The sequence below is a fragment of the Eptatretus burgeri genome, chromosome 5 (genome assembly GCF_056783735.1).
Source record: "Eptatretus burgeri isolate ZD-2024b chromosome 5, Ebu_testis_v1, whole genome shotgun sequence".
NCBI classification, from domain to species: Eukaryota; Metazoa; Chordata; class Myxini; order Myxiniformes; family Myxinidae; genus Eptatretus; species Eptatretus burgeri.
In genome coordinates this window covers 69,308,656-69,324,493 of record NC_140965.1, presented here as the reverse complement: position 1 = coordinate 69,324,493, position 15,838 = coordinate 69,308,656, and the positions used below count along the sequence as shown (strand labels likewise).

General features: G+C 43.0%; 1 protein-coding gene across 4 annotated transcripts in view; it reads right to left on the bottom strand.

Annotated features, from left to right (window-relative positions):
- Positions 1-15,683, bottom strand: part of LOC147026653 (SUN domain-containing ossification factor-like) — a 92,695-nt gene extending 77,012 nt beyond the window's left edge. Inside the window, exons 1-2 of one of the 4 annotated variants that reach the window (XM_085882317.1) lie at positions 15,645-15,683; positions 13,472-13,566 (exon numbers count right to left, since the gene is read on the bottom strand). In XM_085882317.1, the coding sequence (XP_085738443.1) occupies positions 13,472-13,518 (47 nt within the window). In that variant the 5' untranslated portion in view covers positions 13,519-13,566; positions 15,645-15,683. Of the gene's footprint in view, positions 1-13,471; positions 13,659-13,804; positions 13,917-15,644 lie in introns of those variants that run through there. The other 3 variants (XM_085882315.1, XM_085882318.1, XM_085882316.1) reach the window with 3 other exon arrangements.
- Positions 15,684-15,838: the final 155 nt, after the last annotated feature.

The window sequence follows — 15,838 nt, the reverse complement described above, 5'->3', positions numbered from 1 at the left end:
TCAGCACGTGCGCGGAAGGCTTCGTTAGCCTTCATAAGTCATGTCCCAAATTCCGTGATGCAATATGCAAATTCTGTTCAAATCTCAAGTTAATCAGGTGAAAATTGACAATTTTGTGACCTTGAACTTTTGACCTCAAAAACAACACGCTTCCAGCTTTTGACTGGTTCCAACAATTTGTTATGTTTAGTGAAGATTAGTCGAGATTTGTGACCCATAGGCAACTGACAGACAAATAAACCAATGTCACCCGCAGGGTGACCCGTATCTTGCCAAAAGGTGACCACGTGTGACTTCTGCAAGGTCACACTGAGGTGAACAGAGCTGCTATCCACCAGGAGCGACTCCTTGAGGAATATCTGCCTACGAGAGATTCCGATGAGAATCGTTCTACAGAGTCTTCTTCTTCTTCTTCTTCCTTCGGCTGCTCCCGTTAGGGGTCGCCACAGCGAATCATCCGCATGATCCGCATAGTGATTTGGCACATGTTTTACGCCGGATGCCCTTCCTGACGCAACCCTGGTCGCCTCTTACGACACAGGGATATGGTACACCTATTTTAACCGGGGTATACACCGGCCCAGTACACTGGTACTCAATTCGCCGACCTCGGAAGGATGACAGGCTGAGTCAACCCCCTGGTGTATTAATTCAGTGGCTCAACGGGGTTTGAACTCAGGACCTTTTGGATCCCAAGCCACTGCCCTAACCACTGCACCAACACCAGGCTTAATCGTTCTACAGAGTAACCATGAAAAAAAAAATCCATTTTTTCGTCATGATGTTATCAAATGACGTCATAGCGTCAAACTTGTTACAGATCTGGAAAGCACTCACGAATGGTTTTCAGATGAGGTATTACACGATATGGTACCTAAGATTTCAAAATTTGACCTTGGGGTCAAAATATTTTGACCTTCGGCGCTAACCATGAAGGTCAAGGCCAATCGCCACCAAAAACTAATCAGCTGAGCGCCAGACCATATAACTACATTCCCATAAAGTTTGGAGATGATTCGATTAAAATTACTCAAAAAATAAGGGTTTCGGCGACCTCCATGATTTACCGCAAAGTGACCTTGACCTTTATGTGTGCTCAAGAGTATGTAATAATACTACGATATGTGTACCCACAAGAGTTTCCGATGAGAATTGTGCTCGAAAGAGTGATATAAAGGTGAAAAATCCAATGATTACAGACAAACACACAAATGAATGACCTTCAAACTGACCTTGAAGGTCAAGGCCGATCAACACCAAAAATTAATCAGCTGAGCGCCATACCACAATCTACATACCTACCAAGTATGGAGATCATTCGAGCAAAGTTACTCAAAAAATAAGGGTTTCGTTGACCTTGACCTTAATGATTTTATATGGTCAATGGTATGCATTCAGGATCAAAGTACATGTCATATCAAGAGATTTTGATGAGAACTGAGGAAATAAAATTTTCATGAAAAATCAGTTTTTTCGCCATGACGGCATCAAATGACGTCATAACGACGAAATTTTTATATATCTGAAAAGCACTCTTCTTGGGCTTCAATTTGAGGTACTACTCAATATTGTTAGTCAAAGATTTTAAAATGACCTTCATGAACGTCAACTTCGACCTTAGGCGCTAACCATGAAGGTCAAGGCCGATCGCCACCAAAAACTAATCAGCTGAGCGCCTATCGATATACAGTGGTACCTCTACTTACGAATGTCTCTACATACGAATGTTTCAGGTTACGTAGCGCCTGAACGGGAAAATATTGCCTCTAGTTACGAAGGCGTTTCAGGATACGAAGTCAAAAATACAGTACAGTACGCGCTGCTTTTCGCTGCTCCCAGAGTTTCCCGAACGTAAACAAACTTGTAGCTGCTCTGCCATTGGCTATCACCTAAAATCTGCCTGGCAACCCTTTGCGTATGTGTGTATCCCAGCATGCTCTTCGTGTCCCCGTCCCGCTCTGTAAATATAGTTATACTGTATACAGTCTATGGTCCCGCTACGAAGTGCTCGGACAGTGTTACAGTACAGTACGCGTGTGGATTACAGTAACTTTTATTCACAATGGACCCCAAGAAAGCAATGAAGAAAAGTGGACAAGGAAAAAAAAAAAGAAGAAGAAGAGAGTTTTTCTGGCCATACAAACAAAGCAAGAGATAATAGAAAGGTATGAAAAGGGGATGCGTTTGATTGATCTCGCAAAAGAATATGGCCGTAATATATCTACGATCGGCACGATAATAAAACAAAAGGAAGCCCTAAAAGCTACGGCTCCTTCCAAAGGCCTCTCTGTCATTTCCAAGAGGAAGTCGGCAGTGAACGATGAGATGGAGAGGTTGTTGCTCGTGTGGATAAAGGAGAAAGAGATCGCTGGTGACACAGTGACAGAGGCCATAATTTGCGCAAAGGCAACCGCCATCTTCACTGACCTCGTGAAGGAGGATACAGGCGAGGGAAATTCGGCGCAAGGACTACACCAGGAGTTTAAGGCATCGCGTGGGTGGTTCGAGAAGTTTAAAAGGAGGACTGGACTTCACTCTGTTCTTCGCCATGGCAAAATTATTTCGCTGGGAAAGGGCATGGGTCTTGAGGTGGATGACGAGGACATCAACGAGCTGATTCAGGAGCACAACGAGGAGCTTTCGACGAAGGAGCTGCAGGAATTGGAGGTGATGCAACACACCGCGGTGCAGGAGGAGTTCAAAGAGGATGAGGAGGAGGAGGAGGAGGCAGCCATTATTCCATCAGCCCAAATCAAAGACATTTTAGGAAAATTCCATGAAGTCTCGGAATTTGTTGAAAAGAATCACCCGGAAAAAGTGTTCACAAGTCGGGCTATCGCGCACTATGACGATGTCTGCCTCACGCATTTCCGACGGATTGTTAAAAGCCGGCAAAAGCAGACGTCATTGGATCAATTCTTCACGAAACGCGAGGAAAAAAACACTGCTGATAAGGACCAGTAAACAAAGAGGCCAAAAAGTAACGAGAATAGCAGTTAAAAGGTAAATGAATATTTTTATTATTTCCTTTATTCTTTGTTTTTTTACATTATGTGCCTCTCGTTTTATGTTTATTGTGCGGTAATCTAATTTTAACATGTATTTGTTTCATGTTCTGATGCATTTTTATGATTTATTAAAAAAAAATGTCCGAATTTTGCGGGGCTTGGAACGGATTAGCGCATTTACATTCAAAAGGCGTCTCTACTTACGAAGGTTTCAGGTTACGAAACTACTCCCAGAACGAATTAATTTCGTAAGTAGAGGTACTACTGTACTATATATCCACCAAGTTTGGAGATGATCCGATAAAAATTACTCAAAAGTTAAGGGTTTCGTTGATTTTGATGTTTGACCTTCTGGTGACCTTGACCTTTGACCTTCAACATTTTGTGTGTCGAAAGCTATTGCGTTCACGAGTATACATATCAAGTTTGAGAGCGATTGCACGAAAACTGTGATCTACAGAGCTAGTTGAAACTTGAAAATAAATTGTAACAAAACAATAAATACACAAACAAACCGACGAAAAAACAGATCTTGCAAAATGCTCTGCGTTTGGCAAGATAACAAACACTCAGAAAATGAATATACTTGTGAATCTTTGATTTCACAAGTGACAAGTCAGAATAAACAGAGAGAAAGAACAAATTTACCGCTCAGTTAAAGCACATATGGCCCAATGCACTTTGAAATCCAACCATCACAATGTACAATTCCACTGACTCAGCTCAAATGTGTTTGCAATTTCTTGCAAAACCAATTCTCTCCTCAATTATGCACAAACAGCAATAGCATGGTTCCATTAAATACCAAAAGGAGAGAAAACCAAAATACCTGAGCAGTATGGAGACTAATGCAGCAATAAGCAGAAACTGCAGGAAGCAGAGCCACGAGCCAGGAAGCATCTATACACATAACCCTACAGGGGTTCAGCGACAACACTCTCCACTAGGGGTTTGAAAAATGCTGGCTCAAAAGCACGAGAGCCACATCGGGACATCAAACGCTACAAGAGCTCATACGAGTCACCAGAATACTCAAAGACACCTTCTAAGCGAGGAAGTATTTCCTGAAGTTAATCTTGTATGGGCAGGTTACTCGGCTGGTGCTGCACACCGCCCCCCCCCCCCCCAATCTGTTTGAACAAATTAGCCAAAAGTACTCATTCCACAGGGAAGTCACAGCTGAAGTGGGGAGTGAAAACCATACAAACCTTGCAGCACCGCATTCTCTCCAGCCGTCCTACTTCAGTACTAGGTATTAGAAACAGGTATGGGGCCATTTACAAGTACATTACATGCACTACGAATTGACATGGTTTTCATCCATCAAAGTCAAGTCAAGGGTGGTATGTTATTGCTGTCCTGCGACACAGTTAAACACCTTTGCTCACAAATATTGAAACAAACCAGACACCAATATTTAAACATACCTTCAACAAAATGACTCGAAGGTAAACTCTCACACACTCACTTACTGAGAATTTAAACAACTAAATATCACAAGTACACTTTCTTGCATCAACTGAACTGTGACCTTGGGAAGGACAAGTCAAAAGCAGAGTACTTCGATATCAACGATACATCTTCTCTCTTATCCCATTTAATAATTATTTTAATCATTCATTCACCAGCGTGCTTGTGTTTCATTGCCCAGAACACCCCCCCCCCCCCGTCAGAATCTTACCCTTTGTTTTGATTGTATTAAAACTATAACAAACACTTAAAACAAGGTACAGTGTGTTGAAAAATCGACTCTGAAGACCAATCCCTGCAGGAACAATTAAACAGAAAATTCCCTCAATTTGCTAATTTGGGCAAAAGAAAATTTATATATCAACAAGGTCGTACAGTGAAGCAGATAAGACAACGTGGCAACTTCCAACAGATAATGTTGCCTTAGCAAATACAATCTCTGCTCAAGCTATTCCACTTGCCAAGCAAGGAACACAAACTTTATACTTTGTGCTGTGAGAGCTGGAGAAACGCACATTCATTACCCAATAAAGCAACAACGTTTTCCCCCTCCTCTGTGATAATCCCTGGGCTCCCCTATCCAATAAAACTGGGTTTCCTTCCTTGTGCATAAAAAGAAATGTGTTTAACGAGTAAAATTGTGAGAAAAGGTCCGTATTCCAAAATGTCACAAAGAGAAAAATTGCATTCAATTTGGAAAACTACAATTAAATGCAAGCTTGGAGCATAAAAGCCAAAAAAAAAATAATAATAATAAAATAAATGCAGCAATAGCATGGGGAACAAAAGTTGACATTTGGCAAGAAAGAAAAAGAAATCATGATTTACTAAGCCCAAAACATCCAAAAAAAAAAAAAAGGTTTTTCAAATATCACCGCAATCCCTCTCACCTTGCGATTGGGCAGAGAATCACCAACATTCCGTATCACAGGTTAACTTTGTACAAAATGTACGTGTGGAGTATAGCACAAAAGAAAAATGTTACCTTCACCAAGCAGGTCGTAGGCATCCACATTAAAATGTCATCAAAGTGCATTGTTCAAAAAAAAATTTTTTTTTGAAAAAAACAATTCGAAACAAAAATGACAAACCCACCAAGATAAAATATATATATATATATATATATATATATATATATATATATATATATATATATATAAATAATTAAAACTGGTAAACCAGTAATCCCGGGCTTCAACCCGTGCATCCGACGTCAAAGGACTTTAATTTGCACTGAGTCTGCAATGGGGTCTCGCTACGGTGTCCCTCATGTTATATCAATGAAGGATTGTAAAGCCGATAGCAATACATGATAAAGAAAGAAACTTCACATTGGACAAATCGAGGCTGGACAAAGTTTCAAGTCCCGAAAAAAGTCCAATAACTACACATTTGCATATTAATGTAAATGGCGAACTTGTAGGACGTTAAACGATCTTCCAGAATGTGCAGTCACTATAGCTCTATCTTCTTTCGGTTTCATTTTACATGTCGAAAATGAGCGATTTTAAACTTTGGGGGGCTCTGGGGCCTCACTGGGGTCAAATACAGACATAGTATACACATGTTTGGAGTCCCCTGTTTATGAACTATCTAAATCTGTCATTAAAATTTTTCAACTCTCATTTGCATATTTAATGAGGCAAATCGGCATCATTTTAATCATATAAATTATGTAACGAGTTCGACCAAATTAACAACTTAACATTCCCATGGAACGTCGGAAATGTGTGCAAAAGATTGAGGCTGTCGGGTTATCCTTTCTGGAGAAGATGTTTTTAGGTTTTGGAGAAAATCCAATATGGCCGCCATACCACGTGACCTAAGTCATCAAAATTTTCAAAGTATAAACTTCAGGTGGAGAGTTATTAAATGGATGTTTCATTGAATTTCATCCAACCATTGTTTTCATTTCACGACATTTCAAAAATGGGTGATTTTAAACTTTGGGGGGCTCTGGGGCCTCACTGGGGTAAAATACAGACATAATGTAAACATATTTGGAGTCCCCTCTTTAAGGCCTATCTAAATCCGTCATTCGATTTTTTCAACTCTCATTTGCTTATTTTGCATATTTGAGGCGAATCGGCATAATTTTAATCATATAAATTTAGTGACGATTTTGACCAAATTAACAACTTAATATTCACATGGAACATCGCAAATGTGTGCAAAAGCTTGAGGCTGTTGGGTTATGCGTTCTGGAGAAGATGTTTTTAGGTTTTAGAGAAAATCCAATATGGCTGCCATACCACGTGACCTACGTCATCAAAATTTTCAGTCTAAACTTCAGGTGGAGAGTTATTATGTGTTTAAGTTTCATTGAATTTCATCCAAGTGTTGTTTTCATTTTATGACATTTCAAAAATAGGTGATTTTCAACTTTGGGGGGCATTGGGGGCTCACTGGGGTCAAATACAGACATAGTATAAATATATTGGGAGTCCCCTGTTTATGTGCTATCTAAATTTGTCATTAAATTTTTTCAACTCTCATTTGCATATTTTGCATATTTAATGAGGCGAATCGGCATCATTTTAAATCATATGAATTATGTAACGATTTCGAACCAAATTAACAACTTAACATTCTCATGGAACAATGCAAATGTGTGCAAAGTTTGAGGCTGTCGTGTTATCCGTTCTGGAGAAGATGTTTTTAGGTTTTGAAGAAAATCCAATATGGCCGCCATACCACGTGACCTACGTCATCAAATGTTTCATAGCATAAACTTCAGGTGGAGATTTATTATGGTGTTAAGTTTCGTTGAATTTCATCCAACAGTTTTCCCTCCAGATCCGCCACAAAATCGATCAGTAGAACATAAAAACGCCTTTAATAATAATAATACTAACAAATTCAATAGGGCTTCAGCCATTTGGCTTGAAGCCCTAAATATTTATACATTAAACTCTTTCTAGCTCGATCTGCAGACCAATAGCAACGTCATCTGTGGTATCCAAGCCAATAATGCTGGGAGATTTACATTCCTTAGAAAACAGGGATGAGCGCGATATCGGGGTACCATTCCATTTGGTAGAGCAAGACTTGATTGAGCTTCAAAGGCCTTGTAGACACAAGGTATCTCTGATTTTCCAAGAAAAACTTGGATCGATGAAGGATGCTCAGTCTTTAAGCAATAGAAAATAACGATTAATAAGATGTGAATAGGTGGATACTTGCACTCAATAAGAGGTACAACAATTTATATATGCATAGCAAATACAACCCATCGCTTTGCTGATGGGCATACGAAGACGGGGACAGCCAGGAAGGGAAAATCTCAACCTTTATATTGAGAAGAGACAGAGAGACAGAGAGAATGTCCGAAAGCTTGATGGTGAAGCGATCCATAAACTGGCTTCAGGAAAAAAACAGAATCACTGTCAGCTTTTCTCAAGCACAAGAGACAATTCATTGTATAGTTGTGTGATGTGTGTTGACATACTTTTCTGTTTAATTACAACACAACTCTCAATAGTGTACAATTGTTAATTCAGGTCAGGTATGGGAGCATGTGCCAGAACAGCGTGTCGCTGCATCCACTTTCCGCCGGTACTCCAGGGGCCTCCGTCTGGCCATCCCCCAGGCAGATGCCAGGCCCATCCCCATCTCCTTGAGATTCCGTTAATTCCAAGATTATAAATAGTGTACAATTGTTAAGAATCCCTCTATTTGGGTAAGACCTGGGTCTGCAGGGTAAACCGGGACTCCCACGAGTCAAACGAGGCCCCACACGTCTCTACAACGCAGGAATGGCGAGTTATGGACTTAGTAACACGTCTGTTCAATCTACTTATTACGTACACAGTTGGCCTTTTTCCTGGGGGTCACTATCGGTTTCAATTAAATTGGTATCTAAATAACCTGAACATGAAGTAATAGATGTACAGCTGTGAGAAAAAGTTTGTGAACCCTTTAGAATTTTGTGTACTTTGCATAAATTTGACCTCAAATGGAATCAGATGTTCATCCAAGTCCTAATAATATATAAAGAAAACATGATTAAACAAATAGGACAAAAAAAAAAAAATTTTAAATCCCGACTTTTTCATTTATTTATTGAGCAAAATGATCCATCATTCAATTTCTTTGTCAGAAAAAGTATGTGAACCTTTATATTCAGCAACTGGTGGCATCACCTTGAGCAGCAATAACTCCAACCAAACGTTTCCTGTAACTCTTGATCAGTCCTGCACATCGGCTTGGAGGAATTCTGGCTCATTCCTCCTCAAAGAACTACTTCAATTCAGAGATATTTCTGGGATTTTTTGCATGAACTGCTCACTTCAGGATCTGTCAGAACAGATCCTGTTCTGTCTGATCCTGAAGGTCTGGACTTCAACTTGGCCATTCCAAAACAAAATCTCTTCTGCTTCAGCCATTATGTTGTCAATAGTGTTTTTGTGTTTAGGCTCGTTCTTATGCCGAATGACACTTTCTGTTAAGAATCAGCTCACAGACGGATGCCCTGACATTCTCCTGTAGAATTTGCTGGTACAATCCAGAATTAATGCTTCCGTCAACGATCGCAAGCCATCCGGGTCCTGAGGCAGCAAAGCAGCTCCAAACCATGATACTCCCACCACCACACTTCACGGTTGGGATGAGGCTCTTATGTTGGAATGCAGTGTTTGGTTTTCACCAAACATAACGTTTCTTATTTAAGCCAAAAAGTTCCACTTTCGACTCATCTGTCCACAGAGAATTCTTCCAACAGCCTTCTGGATCATCCAGGTGGTCTTTGGCAAACTTCAGATGGGTGGAAATGTTCTTCTTGGAGAGAAGTGGTTCCTCCTTGCTATCCTCCCATGCACACCATTATTGTTCAGTGTTTTCCTGATGGTGGACTCATGAACACTCACATTATCCAACGCAAGAGAGGTTCTCTTTATCCATTATTGGAATTTAGACGAAGACGTGATCACATTTTAGGCCAAATTTATGCAGCAATACAGAAAATTCCAAAATGTTCACAAACTTTTTCTTACCACTGTATACACGAGCAGCACGGACCAACAACTCGTTCAGCTGCACAGTATGGTTCTAGTTATTCCTTAATACATGTTTTAGATCAGGGTTTGCATGAATAGAGGTTGGTAGTTAAGGATGGGGAGGGGGTGGGGGCTGCTTGTCGACAGATGACAGAGCTGCTTCCTTGAGTTTAATGGAAGGTTTGAAGGAAAAAAACAAAAACCTAAGGAATATATGAATGTGCAACACTCTTCAAATCAAAGATGTCCTGAAGGGGAAAATTCAAGAAATATTTAATTTAATCCTCAAATCTTGACTTGAAGATGATTTATGCAACTGGGCCTTAGACCCTAACTACCGTTGGAACATATGTACCCTTTAGACATACACCACACAAACACATCAAGTATTTTTGAAAAACACAGACCATCGTCTTTTTTTTTTTTCCATCAAATAATGTGTAAACTCAACCCACCTGTACTCTGCTAGTATTAGTAATCACTGCACAAACATAGCTTTGACAATTTAGACTCAGCACATCATCCCCAAATTAATATATTTTTACTTGGAACGCTTGTACTTGGGGATACCTGAATTGTTTGGGAGTGAATGGGGGGGGGGTCTCATATACATGTTAGTTTTTCACAAACAAGCAACAGTCGCTGACTGGGAATCCTCCGTCATGCAAAGTCCTTCCTCGGCCCACCTGAGCTCCTGACCACTTACAAAGCTTTTGTCCGCAGCCTGATGGAGTACTGCTCTCCCATCTGGGCTGGTGCTCCTGCCTCCCACTTTTCTCGGCTTCACGCTGTAGAAACCAAGGCATTTCGGATCATTGGCATCTCCCACAATGAGGCTGAGTCTTTGGGCCTCTCACTCAATCACCGCAGGTTGGTCGGTGGTCTTTCTGTCTTCTACTGTCTCCTCTCCAGTCTCGCCCCCCCCTACTCTCTGCGATTTGTCCCCACATTTTCACAGAGCGCTCAAGGTCCGCCAACAACCCCCTTCTGGTAAAACTACCAAAAATCACGAGTCACTGCTCACCTTCACTCTTTCATTCCTCTTTTTTTCCTGCCTTTGGAATAAACTCCCACACTATCTTCAATCCCATTCTTCCCTCCAGGCCTTCAAAACAGCTGTTAACCACCTCTTATCTCATAAGATATCTCATAAGAGATATCTCATAAGATCTCATAAGATAACCACCTCATCCCCCCTCCCCCATCCAAATCCTCGATTTTTTTCTACCCCCGATAATCCACCCAAGCCCACCTCCTTCAAATTCCCTGTAATGCCCATCTTGTATTCCCCATGTTCCCCGTCCCATCCCTCTCCCTTCCACAGATCTCCTAATGTCTCTGTTCCCCATTGTTTTGTCCTTCCCACTCTCTCCCACCTGTCTCATGCCCCCCTTGATGTGCGTTGTGCGTTTGCTCTCATACGAGCCTCGACAAGGTATACAAAAAAAAAAAAAAAAAAAAATAAAAAAATATAAACTTCAACAGGCTTGGTCCAACAACCAAACACCCCCAACCTACACCAATTCCAATACAACAAAATCCCTCCACCCTACCCAGAGCACCACACAACCCCCCCCTCCCCCCCCACCCCAACACAAAATACCCCACGTTCACTCCAACACAAAATAACCCCTTCCGCAGCAATACCACCAAATCCCCCCACCTCCAACCCCACCACAAAACACCCCCCACCCCCAAAACAAAGTCACCCCCAAACCATTTACAGAATCCCTCCACCCAAACACCAAGACCAAATTCTCTCACGACACCCTGACCACCAAAATCCCTCGCCAAAGCCCCACTTCAACACAAACCCACCCCCTGCCACCAAATATCAACCCTCCCCCATCTCCAATACAAAAGCCAACCCCCACTCACCCCCATCTCCAATACAAATACCCCCACCCAACCCCATCTCCAATACAAAATACCCCTACCTCCACCATAAGATCACTCCCCCCCCAGTCCATTATAAAATGCTCCCCCACCCCTACCTCCACCATAAGATCACTCCCAATCCATTATTAAATGCCCCCCACCCCTACCTCCACCATAAGATCACTCGCCCCCCCCCCAGTCCAATATCAAATCCACCCCCACCCCGACCTCCAATATAAGATCACTCCCCCCAGTCCATTATCAAATGCCCCCCACCCCTACCTCCACCATAAGATCACTCCCCCCCCAGTCCAATATCAAATGCCCCCCACCCCTACCTCCACCATTATATCACTCCCCCAGTCCATTATCAAATGCCCCCACCCCTACCTCCACCATAAGATCACTCCCCCCAGTCCATTATCAAATGCCCCCACCCCTACCTCCACCATAAGATCACTCCCCCAGTCCATTATCAAATTCCCCCACCCCTACCTCCACCATAAGATCACTCCCCCCAGTCCAATATCAAATGCCCCCCACCCCTACCTCCACCATAAGATCACTCCCCCCCCCAGTCCAATATCAAATGCCCCCCACCCCTACCTCCACCATAAGATCACTCCCCCCAGTCCAATATCAAATGCCCCCCACCCAACCCCATCTCCAATACAAAAATACCCCTACCTCCACCATAAGATCACTCCCCCCCCCAGTCCATTATAAAATGCCCCCCACCCCTACCTCCACCATAAGATCACTCCCAATCCATTATTAAATGCCCCCCCACCCCTACCTCCACCATAAGATCACTCGCCCCCCAGTCCAATATCAAATCCACCCCCACCCCGACCTCCAATATAAGATCACTCCCCCCAGTCCATTATCAAATGCCCCCCACCCCTACCTCCACCATAAGATCACTCCCCCCCAGTCCAATATCAAATGCCCCCCACCCCTACCTCCACCATAAGATCACTCCCCCCAGTCCATTATCAAATGCCCCCACCCCTACCTCCACCATAAGATCACTCCCCCCAGTCCATTATCAAATGCCCCCCACCCCTACCTCCACCATAAGATCACTCCCCCCAGTCCATTATCAAATTCCCCCACCCCTACCTCCACCATAAGATCACTCCCCCCCAGTCCAATATCAAATGCCCTCCCACCCCTACCTCCACCATAAGATCACTCCCCCCCCAGTCCAATATCAAATGCCCCCCACCCCTACCTCCACCATAAGATCACTCCCCCCCAGTCCAATATCAAATGCCCCCCACCTCGACCTCCAATATAAGATCACTCCCCCCAGTCCATTATCAAATGCCCCCACCCCTACCTCCACCATAAGATCACTCCCCCCCGTCCAATATCAAATGCCCCCCACCCCTACCTCCACCATAAGATCACTCCCCCCAGCCCATTATCAAATGCCCCCCACCCCTACCTCCACCATAAGATCACTCCCCCCCCCAGTCCAATATCAAATGCCCCCACCCCTACCTCCACCATAAGATCACTCCCCCCCCCAGTCCAATATCAAATGCCCCCCACCCCAACCTCCACAATAAGATCACTCCCCCCAGTCCAATATCAAATGGCCCCCACCCCTACCTCCACCATAAGATCACTCCCCCCAGTCCAATATCAAATGCCCCCCACCCCTACCTCCACCATAAGATCACTCCCCCCCAGTCCAATATCAAATGCCCCCCACCCCCACCTCCACCATAAGATCACTCCCCCCAGTCCAATATCAAATGCCCCCCACCCCCACCTCCACCATAAGATCACTCCCCCCCAGTCCAATATCAAATGCCCCCCACCCCCACCTCCACCATAAGATCACTCCCCCCAGTCCAATATCAAATGCCCCCCACCCCCACCTCCACCATAAGATCACTCCCCCCAGTCCAATATCAAATGCCCCCCACCCCCACCTCCACCATAAGATCACTCCCCCCCAGTCCAATATCAAATGCCCCCACCCCCACCTCCACCATAAGATCACTCCCCCAGTCCAATATCAAATGCCCCCACCCCCACCTCCACCATAAGATCACTCCCCCCAGTCCAATATCAAATTCCCCCCCACCACCCCGAATGCAAAATCCTCACCAGAGGAACACTAGGAGGATCACACATCGAACGAACCGGCGTCTCATCTTCTGCCAAACAACCGCGGCATCTTCCACACAACTCCACACCACCGCCTGGGGAATTCGAACCACACCGATTACGTGTTATAGAGAACCACGCAACTTCCGCCGGAAACGAGCACTTGGGCGGCCGTGGGTGTGCCGAACGAATTTGCTAACGAAACTCGCCGACATTAACACCCGAACCCACGATCCGCCGATTAAAACAGGAATGAGCAAAAAACTGACAGTTTACGGAAAAAAAAACACAAAAAAGAAGAAGAATAAGAAGACAAAAAATACTTTCCCCCACCTCCCCGTTTTTCTCGTCCGCATTAAGATGAGCCCGGCCGCTCGGCCGGATGCCAGCACTCCTGCCTCGCATTTCGCACAGTAAACATGCCCCCAGGGCAGCTTTATCTGTCATACTTTCCCAAAAGCTTGTGTGACTCGCTGAACGCGCTTTATCAGCACATGCATCGCATCTCCAACGTCACGACTCATCACCCCGTGATTATTCACGTTATTGTCATGATCACGTTGGTTATTTGATTATAAGATACCTTGGTTGGTTTTCTTTATACATTCCGAATTTAATTATCAGAAACCAAACCAGTTTGTGAATAACAATAATAATAATAATAATATATGAGTTAACATCGTTGTTTGGATGAGTGAAAATTCACCAAACGAGGTGTTTAATAAATTTATATATATTTTTTCATTTTGGGGACACCAGGCCTAAAACTTTGATTTTTATTTTTTCTTTGATGCGTAAACATTTATTAATAAATGCAGAAACAAACAGGACTTGGTACAATGTACACAAAAACAATTAAATTGAATATTGTGTCGGATCGATTAAAAGTTTTTAATAAATAATAAAAGGAAAACAACGAAACAATGAGGTAAACACTGAGGTAAACAATGAGGTAAACACTGAGGTAAGCAATGAGGTAAATACTGAGGTAAACACTGAGGAAAACAATGAGGTAAGAAATGAGGTAAACAATGAGGAAAACACTGAGGTAAGCAATGAGGTAAACACTGAGGTAAGCAATGAGGTAAACAATGAGGAAAATACTGAGGTAAACAATGAGGAAAACAATGAGGTAAGCAATGAGGTAAGCAATGAGGTAAACACTAAGGTAAACACTGAGGTAAGCAATGAGGTAAACACTGAGGTAAACAATGAGGTAAACAATGAGGTAAACAATGAGGTAAACGCTGAGGAAAGCAATGAGGTAAACACTGAGGTAAACACTGAGGAAAACAATGAGGTAAACAATGAGGAAAAACACTGAGGTAAACACTGAGGTAAGCAATGAGGTAAACACTGAGGTAAGCAATGAGGTAAACACTGAGGTAAACAATGAGGTAAACGCTGAGGAAAGCAATGAGGTAAACACTTTGGTAAACACTGAGGAAAACAATGAGGTAAACAATGAGGTAAACGCTGAGGAAAACACTGAGGAAAACAATAAGGTAAACAATGAGGTAAACACTGAGGAAAACAATGAGGTCAACGCTGAGGAAAGCAATGAGGTAAACACTGAGGTAAACACTGAGGAAAACAATGAGGTAAACAATGAGGAAAAACACTGAGGTAAACACTGAGGTAAGCAATGAGGTAAACACTAAGGTAAACACTGAGGTAAGCAATGAGGTAAACACTAAGGTAAACACTGAGGTAAGCAATGAGGTAAACACTGAGGTAAACAATGAGGTAAACGCTGAGGAAAGCAATGAGGTAAACACTGAGGTAAACAATGAGGTAAACGCTGAGGAAAACACTGAGGAAAACAATAAGGTAAACACTGAGGTAAACACTGAGGTAAACAATGAGGTAAACACTGAGGTAAACACTGAGGTAAACAATGAGGTAAACAATGAGGTAAACACTGAGGTAAACAATGAGGTAAGTAATGAGGTAAACACTGAGGAAAACAATGAAGTAAACAATGACGTAAACACTGAGGTAAACAATGACGTAAACACTGAGGTAAACACTGAGGAAAACAATGAGGTAAACAATGACGTAAACACTGAGGTAAACAATGACGTAAACACTGAGGTAAACACTGATAATAAAATCATGTAAAATCATCAATAAAATGAACTAATTGGGAGGGTCTTGGGGAGAGAGCGCACACCTCCACCAGGATGAAGGGTTCACGGTTTGTATCTCACTGATAGGACGGATCTGGATTCGGACCTGAAACAAACTCCAATCAATTCGTCCTCGTCACACTCCGAACATGGAGGGGGTGGCTGCGAAACTTGGGGGGGGGAAGGAAAAAAATGTGGGGAGTGGATAAGAGCTCCGCTGGAACCACGTGATCACCGA